The sequence below is a fragment of the Dysidea avara genome, chromosome 7 (assembly GCF_963678975.1).
Source record: "Dysidea avara chromosome 7, odDysAvar1.4, whole genome shotgun sequence".
Classification (NCBI taxonomy): Eukaryota; Metazoa; Porifera; class Demospongiae; order Dictyoceratida; family Dysideidae; genus Dysidea; species Dysidea avara.
In genome coordinates this window covers 38,035,657-38,053,831 of record NC_089278.1, presented here as the reverse complement: position 1 = coordinate 38,053,831, position 18,175 = coordinate 38,035,657, and the positions used below count along the sequence as shown (strand labels likewise).

At 39.3% G+C, this 18,175-nt stretch overlaps 3 protein-coding genes across 4 annotated transcripts in view; 2 read left to right on the top strand and 1 right to left on the bottom strand.

The window, feature by feature from the left end:
* Positions 1-1,056, top strand: part of LOC136262253 (serine/threonine-protein kinase 38-like) — a 4,481-nt gene extending 3,425 nt beyond the window's left edge. Inside the window, exons 12-13 of the mRNA XM_066056463.1 lie at positions 590-675; positions 801-1,056. Of these exons, the coding sequence (XP_065912535.1) occupies positions 590-675; positions 801-910 (196 nt within the window). The 3' untranslated portion in view covers positions 911-1,056. The remainder of the gene's footprint in view (positions 1-589; positions 676-800) is intronic.
* LOC136262258 (succinate dehydrogenase assembly factor 2, mitochondrial-like) lies at positions 929-4,068 on the bottom strand. Its single transcript, XM_066056472.1, has 2 exons — positions 3,809-4,068; positions 929-1,266 (listed from the first exon to the last, which is right to left on the bottom strand). The coding sequence occupies exons 1-2, from the start codon at positions 4,027-4,029 to the stop codon at positions 1,026-1,028; spliced, it is 462 nt and encodes a 153-aa protein (XP_065912544.1). The 5' UTR covers positions 4,030-4,068; the 3' UTR covers positions 929-1,025.
* LOC136262251 (BLOC-2 complex member HPS5-like) lies at positions 4,033-18,175 on the top strand. 2 transcript variants are annotated; one of them, XM_066056461.1, is made up of 24 exons: positions 4,033-4,171; positions 4,225-4,397; positions 4,448-4,502; positions 5,281-5,403; positions 5,637-5,720; positions 5,773-5,837; positions 5,890-6,013; positions 6,059-6,144; positions 6,887-6,958; positions 7,006-7,243; positions 8,467-8,682; positions 10,125-11,029; positions 11,069-11,124; positions 11,479-11,886; positions 11,932-11,992; positions 12,038-12,163; positions 13,633-13,839; positions 14,290-14,520; positions 15,995-16,288; positions 16,337-16,468; positions 16,971-17,427; positions 17,715-17,839; positions 17,897-17,979; positions 18,034-18,175. In XM_066056461.1, the coding sequence occupies exons 1-24, from the start codon at positions 4,088-4,090 to the stop codon at positions 18,114-18,116; spliced, it is 4,488 nt and encodes a 1,495-aa protein (XP_065912533.1). In that variant the 5' UTR covers positions 4,033-4,087; the 3' UTR covers positions 18,117-18,175. The 2 variants fall into 2 exon arrangements, with proteins under 2 accessions (XP_065912533.1, XP_065912532.1); XM_066056460.1 differs by having other exon boundaries at positions 10,125-11,124.

The window sequence follows — 18,175 nt, the reverse complement described above, 5'->3', positions numbered from 1 at the left end:
TCTGATTTTCACTTAACTCATCTATGTTTCCTTCAATCAAATTTCCTGCCATATGGTAGTGTCCTTACCATCATATAATGGTTGAACCTCAGGTGAGACTTTTGGGTACCCACAAGCTACTAGTCCTGTCCCTCAAAGAGGATTTGGCGTTGACTCGTAGCACCTGAGTAGTGCACATGTGGTACTGTGTTCTACTATAGTATGTGCACTTTGAGCTGAGCCCTCAAAAGTTTTTAAGAAGTCTTGGATGGATGTACACAGTTTAGTGCTCATCTGTAGTGCTTGAATATTTCACACAATATTTATGATCAATCAAAGTTTTAGCCTTTTGAGAACCCATGAAAGTGTATAGTAGGACTTTCTGAACTTGTAATAGAGCCAAATTACGCATGTATACTCTTAACACCTTTAATTAATGTCATCACCAATCATTAAGTTGGCTATTTCTCTTAAGTACTTTTCTTTTTTTAGCTACACTCTCAGGGCTCAGCTCAACTTGTAGGTAGTATATATATATGGCAGTGTATAGGGCAGCTGAAGGCTTTGCTCTGTGTGTGTGGTGTTAGTTCTAATCATTGTTACTACACAGAGATCGTCCTGCTGCTATCCCAGTCAACGTCAAGTCAATAGCAGACACATCAAACTTTGATGACTTCCCTGAGATTGAGAGGAATGGTAAGTCATGTGATCTTGTTATCTGCATCGCTATAGCTGGAAATATCGCTAAATACAAACACTTTTTTTTTGCGGCATTTTAACAATAAAGCAGGAAGAACTTATCCTGTTACATTATCTTACAGAAATTGAAGGAGATAAAGATGAAAAGGATTGGGTATTCAAGAATTACACGTTCAAAAGATTTGAGGGACTCACCCAGCGGGGCATGCTCCGTATGCAGCAGCCATCATAATAACAAAGAGAAGCCATATAGTTTTATTTGCTCGCATTATATAAATTGTATTTCTGTATATTATACAGTGGTTGTCATGGCAACTGTAAGGTATATGTGTTTGTAGTTTACAATATTAATGCTCTGTTCTGATTGGTAGTTTCAAATCTGGTTGTTGGTAACGTTGTTCCCTCTTCTTGTTCTTCACATGTTCTTGTAACATCTTCATCATGTCATTATCGTACTCTACTGGTATGGCTTCCTTGCCTGTAATCCAGTAATAAATTAGCCAATCATTGCTGGGAGTGTTGATCAGTGTGTCGTACTGCAGCAGGTGGGTGTGGCTCATCTCTTGCAAGTGTTGTGCAGCAAACGTACTGGAAGGAGGGAACAAAATATGGCACTGCTAGAAATTGGTGAACCACTTTTGGAAATAGGAATAGTTTTGTCATTAATAAAATATGTAGAAGTGAAAAGTCGTAAATTTGGTTGGGAAAATTGCACAGATATAGTGTAAACTTTTGAGCCAGTAAATAAAGCTGGGAACCACCATTGCTATTGTATCAACATGAGTGACTGTTCTATTAGAATATTTCATGATTTTGTGACTGCTCTATTAGAGTAACTGATATGTGTAACGCTACTGTACCCAGTTGTCCACTTAACAAAACTTCATTAAACTTGTACCTGTTATGCCATCATCATCCCTAGCAGTCACTATCTTAACTGTGATGTCTACATATTTTAATCAGCCATATATGGTACCAAGACAGTTTGTAGTCAAGCACAACATCAGAATTGCTCTACAGGTGGTACGAAGTAAATGATACCAAAGGCACCAGGTCAACAGGTTATTATAGCAACTGAAATTCCACATGAAATCAAATAGCAACATTAAATTTTAGTGATTGATGGCTATCACTGGAAATCATTTAATGATGCCACTAAAATGTAGCCTGTAAACCAGTTCAATGTAGAATCAAAGATGTTCCTGTGTTTCTGTTATATTACAGCAACCATGTTTAGTGAATGATCCTGAATGATGATATTAAATTAATGTATTTATAAACACTCGTATGGTATTTTCTGTGTTGTTAGGAGAAGATATGTTAGAGTGTTAGACAGGGATACACACATTTAACACATATCATAATAGGTCAACAATAATTATTACTCCAAATGTCAGACACAAAATATTGTGTAGATTATTTAATAATTTCACTGTACACACTGACACTAAACTACACGACAGTCTTGTAATGGTCTTCATGGTGCCACATACTTAGTCTCATGTGGCCAGACTGCTACCTTGCCCCCTTATTTTCATTTTTTGATTGATGAGATAGGATCTGGTAAATTACTGTAGACAAAGTTGGTAGATTTGATTTCATTGACACGGCAGAACTGATACTGTTCATTTTTCCAGAAAGAGCATCAATATGGTAACTGTATGGTAACTGTTTAACCACAAAAACAACTTTATCTACGGACCTTCACCAGCCCGCCCCTTTACAAAAAAAGGTAAGGATCCAGTGAAATACAGATCCCATTATCATTAATACATGTAAATGACATTAACAAATTGCCTTTGCAATACAATTGCTATTGCAGTTATGATATAGGAGATGGCTAATGATGATGGCCTAACATCATAATTTGACAATTACATGTATCGTATCACTATAATCTATGGCATAATAAAAGGTCTGGCCGAGGGGTCCTTCACTCTAAATCTCATCGATGAAATTTCAAATATTTCATCTCTGACCATGTGAATTTCCACATTTTTACACATTTCAAAATAAATTTCCACTTTTCCATACATTTCTGCTCGCATTACTGACCTGTCAAAGCGGCAAACAAAGTGGTTTTGTTGGTTACGGAACTAGGGTTGAATGGCTTGCCAGCAGAAATTTTTAATAACTTTACAAACAGTACCCGGTAGGTCATAACAGGTGTGTAGTTTTGAACCATGTCAAGCTGTAACAAGTTTGCTGGTGCTCGAGCTATATTATTATTTGTGTGTGTTGTGCAGAAATCAATGTGATTATAACACACAGGTGTGATTGTGATAATTATCTAAGAGGGTACAAAACTGATCGTGTGTGGGGAAGTTGATTGAGTTCCACAGTTTGATCGTCGAGGGGAAAAAGCAAAATTTAAAACTATTAATTCTAGTATCTAGTTGAACTAATTCACCTTTAAGAAGATTCACTAGAGTACAATTACATATATCTATGATTCACGGCTCAGCTATTACATAGATCTCTCGAAAATCTATGATTGAACCATCGTTTGAAGTTGGAAATTTCAAAATAATTTCCACATTCCGTCAAAATTCCACATTTCTAAAATAAATTTCACAAAATTTCTACATTATCAGCCACCATCGACGTAGTCTCGCAGCGCCCGACCCTAAAAAGAGGGTCTGGTGAAACTGCATACAAAAAGTTTGGCGCTGCCAGAATGTTGGAAGCTCCAATCAGATCGCTCCATTTCAAATTGATTATGTAATGCGTACATTTCAAAAGATTCGCGGCTTACGGTTAATTACATCCGGTGACTTTGCCGCTTAAAATCGTTGAGAAAACGGCCATGCAATTCTGTTGGATTCGTTATAATGTTGAATAAATAAAATAGCGCTATTAGTTTGGTAATGCTGTAAGCGGATCTGGTTGAATGGATGGTGTGACGTAAAGAGTGCACTTACGTAACACATAAACGTCATCCAATAAACATTCCAGAGCTCAAACTTTTTGTACAGAGTTTCACCAGACCCTCCTTTTAGGGTCGGGCGCCGCGAGACTACCATCGACGATATTTCGGGTCTGGCCACGCGAGACTACCACATATATTTTACAATACAACACTGTTACGATAGTGATGACAACACACACGCAGTATAAAATAATAAAATACCTCAGTACTAGTCCATTCTCCAACATTCCCCTCTTTCTACTCTGATATTGTAGTCTAGCACGAAGTACCTCGACTGGCTCATTCTCCCTCGCACGGTACACAGGCACAGCCACACCCCCTTCAATAGTGACGTCACTAATACTACTGGACTGTCTTTTACTCGTGTAGTGGAGTAAACTCCAACTCAATGTTCTTGGTGATAGCGCGCATATACGAATCATTTTGCACTTTACTTTTGTTGCGGCGCTTGAGATTAAATTATTGATTGTGGGTTTATTAATGGAGCAGGGAGTTTACTCCCTCATCGAAGTACAGGACACATCCAGTTTATTTGACGCACTAGGATACAGTACACGACTAAAGGTCAGCTCACGTTTACCAACATTTCTTTTATTGTACGGATTGTTTACCGGTAGTATTGTTGTGTGGACTACTCGTTGAATCACGTGGCTCTTGGTGCAACCAGTGGGGGCGTGTATTGTTTCCGGTATGAAGACTTGTCCTACCTGCGAGTGATAGCTAACAAAGAAGGGGGCGTAACTCTGCTCAGGTTTTCTCCGGATGGTGCTGTGCTAGCAGTTGTGTGTGGGTGAGTGTCACGTGATTTCTTGTTAGTAATGATGTGACTTGTACACACAGTGGTGGTCACGTGATATTCTGGCAGCTAAACCTTGAAGATCAGCAAGTGTCTAAGGTAATGTTGTATGTTTGGTTAAGTTTATAATGCCAACAGTTTAATTCTGGCTCTAAGGCAGCCCCTAGGCCTCTATTTATTAGTTTAGTGAATAAAAACACAGCTCATCAACTGCCATTTTACACTACAACAATAAGCTCATGTGTGGCATGTTCCTTTTATTGTCCCAAGTTTCCACCTTGTCATTACCTGCCATATAACTTTCATAAAGGAAATCATATTGACACATAGTTTTCCATGTTGAAACTTGACACACTTATATGTGTAGACACCACAAAATTATTTAAAGCACTTGTACTACTGTAGGAGGGAGTAGGTAGCCACACTACTTGACACACTGACCACATTCCATAATGCCTAGCTGATTTAAAGTAAGGTATGACAACCACGCCACTTTTTGATCACTGCCAGATGCTTACTCGAGATCAGCATTGAAATCAACATACTCTAATAAAGCAGTCGCCCTAATACTAATGTAATAGTACAGTCACCTGCATATCTTACAAGAATCAGACTCTGATTAGATTGTTTTGGGTTTGTAATAAATCTCCTAACATTTTTCATATTCACTCAAACAATGTGGAGTTATATTCACCTGAAGGTACAAGGCTATAACGCATGATAATGCTACTAAGAACCGATGTTATATATTAATTCATAGGGATTTCTCACATAACAGTGTTGTAAAGCCATCATCTGTATCTCTTGTTAGACTACTTTTTATTAATTGGATCCCTTACTTTTAAATACACTAGTAGTTATAATGTGTGTTGTTTAGAGGATCCACAGCTCATCACTGCTGAAAGGATGTGTGATCAGAGATGCAGTATGGGATGATAAAGGGTTTAGACTGTTCTATGGTGATGAACATGGAAGAGTGGTTGTTGCTAACGTCCCCAGGGTATGTGGTCATTGTGTATATACATGTGTGTGTACTATGTCTAGATGTGTGTGTAATGTGTGTAGGCCTTCCTGCTGGAAGTGAGGTTAGGTCTCTGCAGCTGTTTTAGCTGTTCCTTTAAGATGGAAGTATCATGATCATGTATGACATGTAGATCATGTTAACTGTGCTTCCTTGTAATCTGTGTGTTTGCTATACTACATTGTGTATGCACCTAATATAACATGTTACAGTTATCCAGAGTGTTGGGCAACAAGAACATCTTCAAGGTACCAGATGGAGTCATCTATGATGCTAAGTGCTCCATCGTACAACTGGTCAGTCATCATATACTAACCTAATTTGTTCACGATGACATCATGTTACCAGAGTTACCAGCAAGACAGCCTGCTCATATCCAGTACTAAGAAGTGTGTTATAATCAGACCAGGAGTGTGAGTTGTGTAATCAATCTGATTGGTTAGTTTACCAGCCCCACCTCCACAGTATTGGAGTGATCCAGGTGGGGACTAAACCCCGGGAGGGTAACTATGGTGCTTGTTTCTATGAGAATCTGGAGGCCTCTAATGTCGTAGTGTACTCAGCCAGACCTGGTTGTCGTGTGTGGGAGGTGAGAGTTTGTTATGATGTAATCAGCATCATGTGATCTTTGTAGGCATGGACCACTGGCAAAGTAGTGAAGACCCACAAATTCAGGGAACTTATTCAAGCTGCATCTCCTACTCCATTACTAGGCATTGGGTAAGCCATGTGTGTATCATGTGTGCACATTGGACACTTCAGTTATCCATATCAGTGGGGGGAAACACCTGGGAGGGTACGGATGTCTGAATCACTGAGAGTGTATAGAATTTATTACATTGCTAAGAGTTTACAAATCGTTGATGTACTCGATTGAAAGACACCTTTTGCATGACTCACTTACCCTGCAGCCATGCCAATCAGTTGCTTAGGCAATTACCAGATGATGTTCTGGCTGGAGCCAGGGAAGTGCCGCTGACTGACTGACTGACTGACTGACTGACTGGAACATGAAATTAGGGCATTCATACCATGACGAGCTACACTGCATCAAATATAGGCTTTGACATTTTCCACTATTTGATCATGGAAGTTGTAGAAACTTGTCCTAATGAGCAAATCTTGAAATATTTGGTACTCGTATTAGGAGCACTGGATACCTTCAGTACTATCTAGGGGACATTGTATACTATCTGTAGTTATGAACAGACACAAACTACTTTATTATAACTTGTGTAATAAGGAACCACTTGTGGTGTGGAGCCTGCACTGTATCAATCCATCACTATGGAAATCATTTGTTCTGTTTACAAGCTAGTACAGGCAGCAGAAACAACTTTCTAATTATGTAATTACCTTGAGCTAGCCACATTTTGTCTCCTTTCACTAAGTAGTTCAAATCCCAATATTCCAGTGTTTGATTGCACAAATGCTATTTGATTTGCTCATTGTCTTGCTATAGAAAAAATCCCCAATTCCAATTGGCTGTGGACCACCCAGTTGTTAGTAACATTCAATTGCTGTTAGTACATGGGTGAGCAATAGTGTTGTTACCATGATAATGTACACCATTCTAAATAGTGCCCACTTCCTGGTTAGCTGGCAGGACAGTTCTCTGTATGTGTTTGATGCAGTCAGGGGTCACCTGATCTTGTGGACAGATGAACTGACAAACATTGTGGAGGTTGCAGTGGGCAATCCAGACAGCCTGCTGGTATTATATGATAATAGTAACAAGATAGCTAAACTGAGTGTGAGAAGTGTGCAGCGTTGTGTGCAGGAGCTGGCTAATATGGGGGAGTGGCTGCAAGCCTACAAGGTGGGGCTTAGCTTTGTGTATATCTGATGTATATATGTTGTCATGGTTGAAATATTTCTTTGTGGAGACTGGATATCGACATAACAGCATAACATATTTAAGGACGCAGTGTGTAGAAATAATGTAATAAGCTGAATAGTAGTATCTGAACTTTTTCTGCTTGTACGACAGTATAAAATTATTAGTAAGTTGTTGTTTTTTAAAAAGTACTATGCCATCCCACTAGTTACCTGATATCCAATAATAATAATAATATCGTTGATAATATACAACATATGGCCATATTGTCTTGGGCCATCCTCGTTTCAGTGTGTGAAAACTTTATGGCCTCTACAGACATTCAAATTAGTGTTTGTTATTTACAGCTGGGTTAGTTGCCACCTATAGGAGGAGGCTGGACTGGGTAGGGACACTGGCTGGACTGGGTAGGGACACTGGCTGGACTGGGTAGGGACACTGGCTGGACTGGGTAGGGACACTGGCTGGACTGGGTAGGGCCACTGGCTGGACTGGGTAGGGACACTGGCTGGACTGGGTAGGGACACTGGCTAGTAGTAAACAACAACACAAGTGAAAATTCAAGTTTAAAGGTGAAATGTGGTGTTTCAAATAGATGGTGCAAATTTCCTGAAGAAACAGAAAGTGCAGTGTTGTTTCTTTACTGTTGTTTATACCACTTGTAGCAGGTAGAGTGTAGTAGGCTAGCTAGATATTCACTGTTTTTGTTGTGTATTTCCACTGCTTTGTTATAACATCAGAAAACAGGCACTGCTTTGTGCAATTGTTAGCTCAAGCTGAGCAGTACTGTAGCATAAAATTTATTTCAATCTATCACACATTTCTTTGGTTGTGTAAATGCAGTGACGATAAGTTGTATGTACTACTGCTGAAATATTAGCTGATGCGTACCTGCCATTGTCACTTGCTGCAAACAATATTTCTCCCAATGTCCACAAACACACAAATAAACAATTTCCACATAGAAACATATTATCTATGATGATACATGTATGAGGTTTTATTATTTGTAATTAAATTCACTTTTAAACATGGTGCGTATGAACTATTAGATACTAGAAAATTGAGGCCTAGTTGTTAGACTTTTAGAATTCCTTGTATATCTGTATCACTTAAATCAGTCTGTTTCATTGTCTGGAAAAAAAGAAATTCTGATTATACGTAGCAGTCATATAACTACATGTGTTAGTTGTATGTCTTCACAGATGGTCATTCATCACATCAAATATTGGAGGGGGTTGTGTGGTAACCCTGGCAACTACCACCTGGTTGTTGTGACCCAGCAAATTGTTGACAATTGTACTGATAGTGGTGAAGACCTACAAGTGTTGCAGGATTGTGTGGCTGACTACACCAAACATGAGCCATCACCACAGCAACAAGATGATAAACAGGAAGTGGAACAACAGCAACATCAAGAGGTATGACATGTTATTGTATACCTTCATAAAGGATGCTCTGATAACAGCATAACTCCAGGCACTTGTTCAAACATGATCCATTTGTATGCACGTTTAGAGACTATAATATCTGTGTGTACAATTGGGACCATGTACAAGTGTCCTGATTATCAAAGGTGTCCTTATTAGTGAGGTGTCTGAGCTCTTTGGAAGCTGATACAAAACATGCAAATTATGATCAACAGACTGTACTCTTTTGTAGTTACAATTAATAGCATGTTTGTGTGCTTTAAAAAGATTTGTGAGCCCAAACTAAATAATATTATTATGTGGTAGTTGTGACTTGTGCACTTTTTTGACTGGCATTTAGTATAACGGCACAATACAAGAATCGTACACTTTTTCATAAAAGCAATGATGAAACTTTCCACATAAATACTGTAGTACTACTCCTCATGACATAAATTTTTTGATATGGTGACATTGCAGATTTGACCTTTGGTGACTTTTATGGCTATTTTTGCCCAGAAATTTGATCATTTTTGTGTTTATCTCCCTGAGGCATTAATTAACCTGCTAAAACATGGTACCAATATAAAATCTTTTTGAACGAAGCAACTCAGTTTTTATTTATTCCAAAGTTATGATCATTTATATTACCCATGAATTTTGAGATATTTTACCTCCCCATGGGTAATTTACACTCCAAGGGCAGGTAAACTCAAGACAATCATAACTTAAGAACGTAATTACCTATTAAAACCCAAGTTGTTTCGTTTAACAAGACCTTTACTTTGGTACCATGTTTTAGCATGCCAATTAATGCCTCAGGGAGATAAAGACAGAAATGGTCAAATTTCTGTGCAAAAATGACCATAAAGGTCATCAAAGGTCAAATCTACGATGGCACTATATCAAAAATACGTCATGAGGAATATACTATTTATGTGGAAAGTTTCATGCTTTTATGAAAAAAGTGTGCAATTTGGCTAATTTTGAGGGCTACGCCGTTATACAGTACTAATTGAATTGTCTGTTAACTGATGTCCATACTGCTCCATTATCATGTGAAGTGCTTTCAATTAGTGTGTGCAGTAATAGAGTGTTTTGTGTGTGAATTAATGGCCTCACTTGTATCATCTCCTTACATCATGGACACTAATGGAAGAGGAACCATTTCAGATATGCAATCACCTCCACCAACATTAGTTCAGATAACTGTCTATTGTGAGTGCTATCCTGAGAAGGCTCTGTATTAGAAGGTCATAGTTTATCCATTTTCAGTTCACTCCTTTCTCTTGATCATTTGTGTAGCAGCTCACTGAAGCTGGCTGCTTAGTTTAGGACAACAAAGGTTCACGGTTTTAGGCAGGCATCATTGTAATTAATACTTCACAGTTAGAGTAATGTTATCATTGTTGAAACTAGTGTTGTAATGTGTTATACGTGTGTTGTCTCATTAGGAAAGATTTGAAGATGATCTACAACAACAAGATACACAACAGCAACAACAACAAACAGATCAACAAGATGAGTGGGAAGGCTTGTGGGTACACCAGCCAACACAACCAGATCATGTGACCCATGATTATGTCATAACAAGGGATGAGGATGAACCAGCATTGTTGTTGCCATCGGATACATCTGGTATCATGGATGCTAATATTTCCATAGTAACTAAGTCATCAGGGGCTATCATGATTGAGTCACTGCCACTAGTATCTGAGGGATCACATGAACTACAGGAAGTGTCCTTAGTATCTGATAATAAATCACATGATCTAGTGAATGGATCACATGATCCAGAAGAGTTACATGATGGGTCACATGAGCTCACAGGTGGATCACATGAGCCGATGAAATTACTTGACTTAGTAGAATCGCATGAGCCAATAGAATCACATGAGTCATCACATGAGCTAATGAAATCACATGAGTTCACAGGTGGATTACATGAGCCAACAAGATCACTTGATACATTAGATGAACCATTAATACCAGCATCACATGACCCCTTTGCTGGATCACATGATCTGACTGAACAATTGTTTGAAGAAGATGAGGACACAAGTTCATATCGTCACAGAAGCCTTACAGCTGCATCTGCCAGTAGTACCCCGTATGCCTCACTGGGATCCACTGGAGGAGGACAAGGTGATGACTTTGAGGTGATACCGTTAGTGACTGGATCAAAGAAGAAACGTACTAAGAAGAGCGGAAAGAAAAAGAAGAAGCAGCAATCCATCAGTGATGAGACTGACTCTGCCCCTCCTTCCATCCTGCAGCCTTCAGAAGCCACGCCTCCTGCACAGCAACAATCTACAGCAGCCACTCCCACTACTGTGCAGCAACAACCTGTAATGGCCACTCCCACTAATGTGCCGCAGCAACCTGCAGCAGTGGCCACACCCACTACTGCTCAGCAGCAAGAGGAAGAACAGCCAACTGCTCCAATTGTTAATGGTAAAAATATTGTGTACACACAGTTAGCTGCTCCTGTTATATGTGACCAGCTATAATACAACCAATTGTGTCATTTGTGTACAAAGTGACCTGCCTAATGTAGCCACCATTTTGTCATATGACCAGCTCACCACATAACCTCATAAGTTTGTATTGTATACAAAGTTGGATACCGGGGTATGTCAGTAAAGTAGAAAATGCACCACATTATAATGATGTAGGTGACCTGTTTTCACAATAAAAAGCTTAATCAGCACTTCTCAATCACTAGCAAATCAAAAGGGAACACTTGACACAGTTTATTTGTATATAATTACACACACACAACATCACTGTGTTGTTATCATGTTCTAGCTACTACAACTCCAGTGGAGGATAGTCCAGTTCAGTCTCACAAAACCTCCCCAGCTTCTTCCCCCAGTTCATCAGTGTATGGTACTAGTAATCCCACACAACCTGCCAGTGAGTTATTTGATGGTCCCTCATTAAAGAAGAGATCCAAGCCAGCCGTCATCTTAAGCAAAGTGAAGAAATCCCTTACATCAACCATAACTGAAAATGTAGCCAATCGGGATGCTGGTGGACGTTCTGTTGCCATGGTGAAGGGTCTCATATCATCATTGACTGGGGGGGTGTCATCACAGAGTAACGTTACTGTGACAACAGCTGATACAGCAAGCATTGCCACGACAATAGAGTCTAACACTAGTGATGTAGTCCCTGCAGCTGCTGCATCAAGTGATGTTCCAGTGGACGTGGCAGGTAATTAATAATGACATCATCAATAATACCATGTAACACGTACAGAGAAGCCATGCATATTATCAGCTGTGGCCGAACAATTATCCCAGGAGACACTTGCTGCTAGGTAACCACTAGTTGTCATGGTAACATTATGAATTCATCACACTAGTGTGGCACTCAATTCCATGGAAACCATCAGTGACCACACCCATTTGGACCACACCCTAACAAAATGGTTGGCACACTTGGAACAGTTTTGGGAGGAAGAAGGATCACATGATGCAATACCCAGCAGGTAAAAGTTCTAAGAGACAACAAAAACAAGCAAAATCATGTGCACAAGATTTCGTCCAATCAAATCAATCAATTTTTCAAACTAAAAATACCACAGGTGACGTCTTGTTGTGGTGCAAGGTCTCTTAGAACCTGCTGTACTGTGTTGTTTGCATAGGCAGTGGGAAAGTGGGGGAGGGGCTAGGGAGTTCCACCTTAAGAAGAGTTTAGCCTCCCTGAGAATGAGACCTCACAAAAATATTTGGGGCTTAAGAGATTGATTAATGCTAACACTATAATACTATAATAGAGAAGTCAAATTGTGTTCTAAAAGTATCCTCAAACCACTATCTCTTAATTTGAGAGATGCTCAGAGATTTGTGTATATCAGCATCCATATCATTAGCACTTAGAATTTAAGTCTTGTTGACTGCAAACTAATTATCCTTAAGTTGACATTTTTATTTCAAAATGTGTGACCGGATCTGTGACACAATCGTGCAAGCCTAAATGTACAGTATAAAGCATTGAATACAATGGGTGAATATATACCTGCGTATTATTGAAACAATCTGTAAATTTTTTGAACACCTTTAGAAAGAGACAAACAAAATTAATAAAAACATCTTATTCACCTACTCAAGAGGAGTTGGAACATCTTTGTTTCGTTATTAAGGACATGCAAGCTATGGGCATTTGTGTACGTCACGCCGAAGAGATCATTCTTTCTTCACACCTCTGTATGCAGTGAAAAAGGTGATACAAGGAAGACTTACCCAGCGATCAATTCCCCTATTCATGGCAAACACAATGGTGTGAATTTCAACAGTGTTTGTCATTCTGTTACAACTGTTTTAGTAAACACTGTAATTTATTTTCCCTGTACTGATCAATATTTCTGTTATTGCTACTTTGTAGGGTTGTAACTCTGAAAGTTATTGGCATATGAGGCTGAAACTTTGCCAGAGGGTACACTTGGCTAAGTAGATTATAAATATTTAATGAACATAAATTTAAAAAAATATGCGTGGTTGTGTTGAGTTTTCGCAGATCCTGTCACGTATAAATAAATAGTGCTGAATTTTGAAACATCTGAACTGTGAAACTTGAAATATACAGACCTGTGCTGCCATACCCTGGCCAGCCCCCTCCATTACATGTATTGTGTATGTGTTGCCATGTGTCACCTCCCCATGTGTCACCTCCCCATGTGTACAGGGGTTTTGCCTATACATGACCAGCAGTGACTAATACTATATGAAGTGCTGGACAACAAGTGTTTTTTTGGCCTTACATTTTAATTAGTAGATAAATGAAATGTTTTACTTTGACCAATTAAGGTATGCAATAGTCGTGGAAACCTTTTGTACTGAAATGTAGCCACAGTTAGTGACTAAGAGAAAGTGAAGTATTTGAAATATTTTTTGTGTGTATTTGTATTATTTGTATTATGAGATGTGGGACCAGTCTGCCCTGGGTTTTGTTTTACAGTTACCAGTTGCTAAGCAACACTGTTCAAGATGACATCAAGGAATTGCTAGGGGCATGTCTACATGCTGAAGTGTTCTTTGGCAGCCATAACAACACCGTCAAGGACAGTCAAGAACAAACGGAGCCAATAGAAAGTGACAAAGATTTTCCAGACTTTCCCAACAAGGGACTTCCCCTGTGGGAGGGACTCAGTCAGTTTATAACAAGGTGTGTCATGTGTATACAAATAGCAGCTCACTACATGAAATGACAGTAGACACATAACTGATATACCTAAAGAGTTCCCTCTTTCATGAGTATTGCTGATGTGTTGGGACTAGTATTTGTTCAAAGTTTTTAATGTATCCTTAATATTTAGAGAGTACTAGAGAAGTTCAATACATATACTTTACACGGCTTGGTTGACAAAAATTCAATGAATGCCCAGCAAAGTTAATTCTCTACAATATCACTCTATGCTCAATATGCAGTCCACTAATGTATAGTGTATCACCTCAAGCCACACATGGTAGTGCGTAATACTGTATATATGGTGATATATGCCACTGCTGCTTTCAACTTTGTTGTGTAACACAACCACTTTACAGGTATTGTGGTTGTGAAGAGTACTGCAAGAATTGTTAGCTGCGTTAACTATTTATATAAATCGTTATCCAGGTATTGCCAAATGTTGGACATATGTCAGTTGAGGATAAAGTTAGGCTCATGTGATCCAGTTGTCATGACTACCTGTTGGGATCACATGATCTCCAGTATGGAGAAGTGTGTTGATGATGATGTTGTCATGACGATGTTGTCTGCTGGTAACTATGACGATGCTTTTCAATCATTGTCTACTAGTTTGGAGGAAGGAAAGGTGTCACCATGGTTACCAATGTATATGAGTAGGTATGTGTGACATTATGGGTTATATGTGAGAGGGTGTTATGTGAAATTTGGTACTAGAAGACTGAATGGATGAATTTCATAATAACAAAAGTTGCCCCTAGCAACCTAAATTTGTCTATAGTAATATTTCCAAATTTTAAATGGATTGCATTTACTTTGGCACCTTGGCATACATACAGTGGAACTCTAAAAGACTCCCCAAGTCTAGAAAACCTCATAATAAGACAATGGTTTTGATCCCAACAGATTGCACACCTCTGAAAAAGGAGAACCCATGCTTCACCTAAAATCCTTCAGTATCCACTAATTAAACAAGTTGATGTTGTGCTACTTATAAAAACCAGGCACCATGCAGCTAGCTAACTCATCTGGAATTAACTATAGCCAGTATATACAACTATGAATTAACCAACTATGTATTACTACTTTACAATAGGGTAGTTGGGTTGTGCAATAATATTATTAGCTAATTCTCGTATTTCGTATTTCATGAAATATTCGTAATTTGTTCAATTACGTTGCTATGCACTGCTAAGGAAGCGTTTGTAAACAAACTGCTTTTACCAACATAATATTACGCACAAAACTATCTTCTAAACTATTTTATAGTGTGACTAACGTGTTTTTTCCCACAAATTCTCTCGACAAAGCCTCAAAGCTGCTCTACATTTTCGTTCGCGTACGTAATGCACCTATCAATGTATTGCCCCACTACCCCCCCTCGGGCATACATGGGGCTATAGTGGGGATTTGACACAGCCGAATGTCAAATGCCCCATAGTAGAACAAACCTATCGTGTCAAATCCCCACCATTGGCCTCAGTTGCAACGCGGGATTTGACATAGCGAAGGAAGTTACAACAAAAAATATTTGGGTGCTTACTGAACGATCGTCAAATGCCCCATAGTGGGGCAGCAGTTTCGTGTCAATTCCCCCTGTAAAGCCCCACTTACGCCCGAGGAGGGGGTGGTGGGGCAATACATTGATAGGTGCATAAGGGATACGCCCCCTTTCAACTCGAAGCGATAGGCTATTCCTGGTAGTGTATGAGGCCTGCACCGTTGTTTTTCAGTTGCTAAATGCCTGAAAACCTCAAGGGGAAGGTAGTCTGAGGAAAGTCACCACACCCGTATTTTAGTCCGCCGAAAAGAAACCACCTCAGAGCAAAGTTCACCTGTGCAGAAGTTTAATACAGACTTCATTTCACTTTTACTTCTTACGTAAAAGCTACTTTTACCGTTATTAAACGATTTTGCTCACGTGGGTGCGTACAGGCAAACATATATAGATAGGTAGATAGGTACACACACACACTTTTACAAAAACAATTTTAGTAAACCAGGCGCACGCCCACAGCCGGCTGTGGGCGTGCGCCTGGTTTAAAAAGAACTTAGTTTCACTGTTTCTGTTAAAACTGTTTTATCTCCAAAAAACATATGGTGTGTGCTCATGTGCACGAATATGCCACTATAGGTTGATAACCAATTTCCCTGAGGCCAGTGTGGAGGCATGTGTCAAGAATTACCCTTATTTGGAGATGTGGGAGGTGGCTAGACTATATCATGTGATCCCCACTTATTATCCAATGGATAGTGACAAATCCAGTGAAACAGAGAAAGCTGGTTACACCCACTACACTAACTATATCAATCAACTTTACAAAACTGAAATGATTGAGTGGGCTTGTTTCCATGACAACCTCTATCTTGTGTTGCTATGGTTAGAGTGTTTACTTGACTGTGATGATATCATGACAACAGAGTCCAGGTGTTAATGGTGTATGTGTGAGGCAATGTTGATACAATTTCATTTCAGTTCGTCCAATCAAATGCAGTCATTACAGCCACACCCCTCCCAGTTGATACTGGATCAACTGATCAACCTGACCATCAACCACATTAGTGTTGATGACCGGGATCATGTGATCCAACTGTGTCAGGACAAGAAGTGAGTGTACAGAGAAAGTCATTAACTTGTAATTGTAGTAAATGTTGTGGTTGCAATGGTTGATCATCATTGATGTGTAATTATTACTGTGTAGTTATATGGCTTTCCAACAGTTTTAACACCTTTGTTCTTACAATTTAGAGAAAAGTGTTTGGGCAAGTGAAGTCGTTCAAATGATTTATTCCACACAGTCCCATGAAGAACAACAAAATACTCTAATAGAGCAGTCACTATAATAGTGACAATATACTGTACTGGGAGAAATTTTCTGGCGGTTGCAATGATTTTGTTACACAGCTTCTAATAGTTCTTGCGCGACAACAAAAACAAGCGAAATCACGTGCATAGGATTTTGACTAATCAAATCGATTTAATTTTGAACTTCAAACTATAATTACCACACGTGACTTCCACTTTAAATTTGTCGACGCGCAGGAACTATTAGAACCTGTGTACTAATATTTGTGATATTGTGTATGTACTTGTCATGTGATCCCTGCAGGTATTCCATTGGATACATTCAACTTTGCCTGTCACTACGGCGACTGAAGGAGGCATTCACTGAAATCCTTAAAGAGAATGATGCAACATTGTTAAATCATCCCCTTAGGTGGGGTCAGTTACCTAGCAACTTGGAAGAGTGGCAACTGTTTCTGGAGTGTATGGTGGAGGCAGACACATCCTCAGTCCGTAACCCAGAACATCCAGATCACATGATCACGTGGGAGAGTGTTCTCATGCAGTTGCTGGTATCACATGGGCCACTGCAAGTGACACTTTTACTTAATAACATTAATATGGCTTCAGTAGATTTAGGGTCATTCCAGTGTCACCTCAATCGTATATTGGTTGCCATGACAAGACTACAGCTACAACAGGAACACTTAGCCTACGAGATGTTGGGTAAGGTGGATACCTATCTGTGGAACCCTCGGCGTAACCCACTGGGACCTCATGCTGTGAGTAGCAGTGTATCTGTTTTATGGGATGACTTGGTTGAATGTCTTTAATGTTACTCTGTATTTATCCTTGAATATTTTGTCCACCATAATTAAGCTATTTTAAAGCATATTGAAATAGATCAGGCTTATGGTATATATAGAAGTAACCTAGCTATAAGTCCACAACAATGCCCTTAGCATATTTCTGTTACCAGTTGCTAAAATGTATCACTGGAATTTCTTGTGTGTTCAACGTTTTATTGTCAATGCTGGCCTGCTATACAGACTTTAACAACTATTTTCAGATGCTGTTGGCTACAAGGTCACCTGAGGTCAGTGGGGATCACATGATCCAACAGGGGGAGGAGTCACTTCATGACATCATCACACTAGAGGACTCTGAGTGTCACTATGGTGTCCGTGTTGCCAGGTACACACCTCCTAGCAACAAAAGCACTACATACTCTTATTTCCTTTTCCTTATTAGGTCAGAGACAAATTGTCCAGTGTGTTCACTATCATTAACTGCTAACTTACCATCCTCAGTGGGGTTGTGTACCTTTGTGTGTGGTGAGTGAGTGTGTACTGTTGATGAGGTCACATCTTGTTATTATATCCCTCCAGGGCATAGTTACCATCAACAATGTCTGCCAGAACAAGCTTGTGTTGTGTGTTTTGCTACATCTCTTGTTAGTGCTGTAAAATGATATTTTGTAATTGATTTGTACGAATTTTTTGAATCAATATTTTCTCTCCTACTGGATAA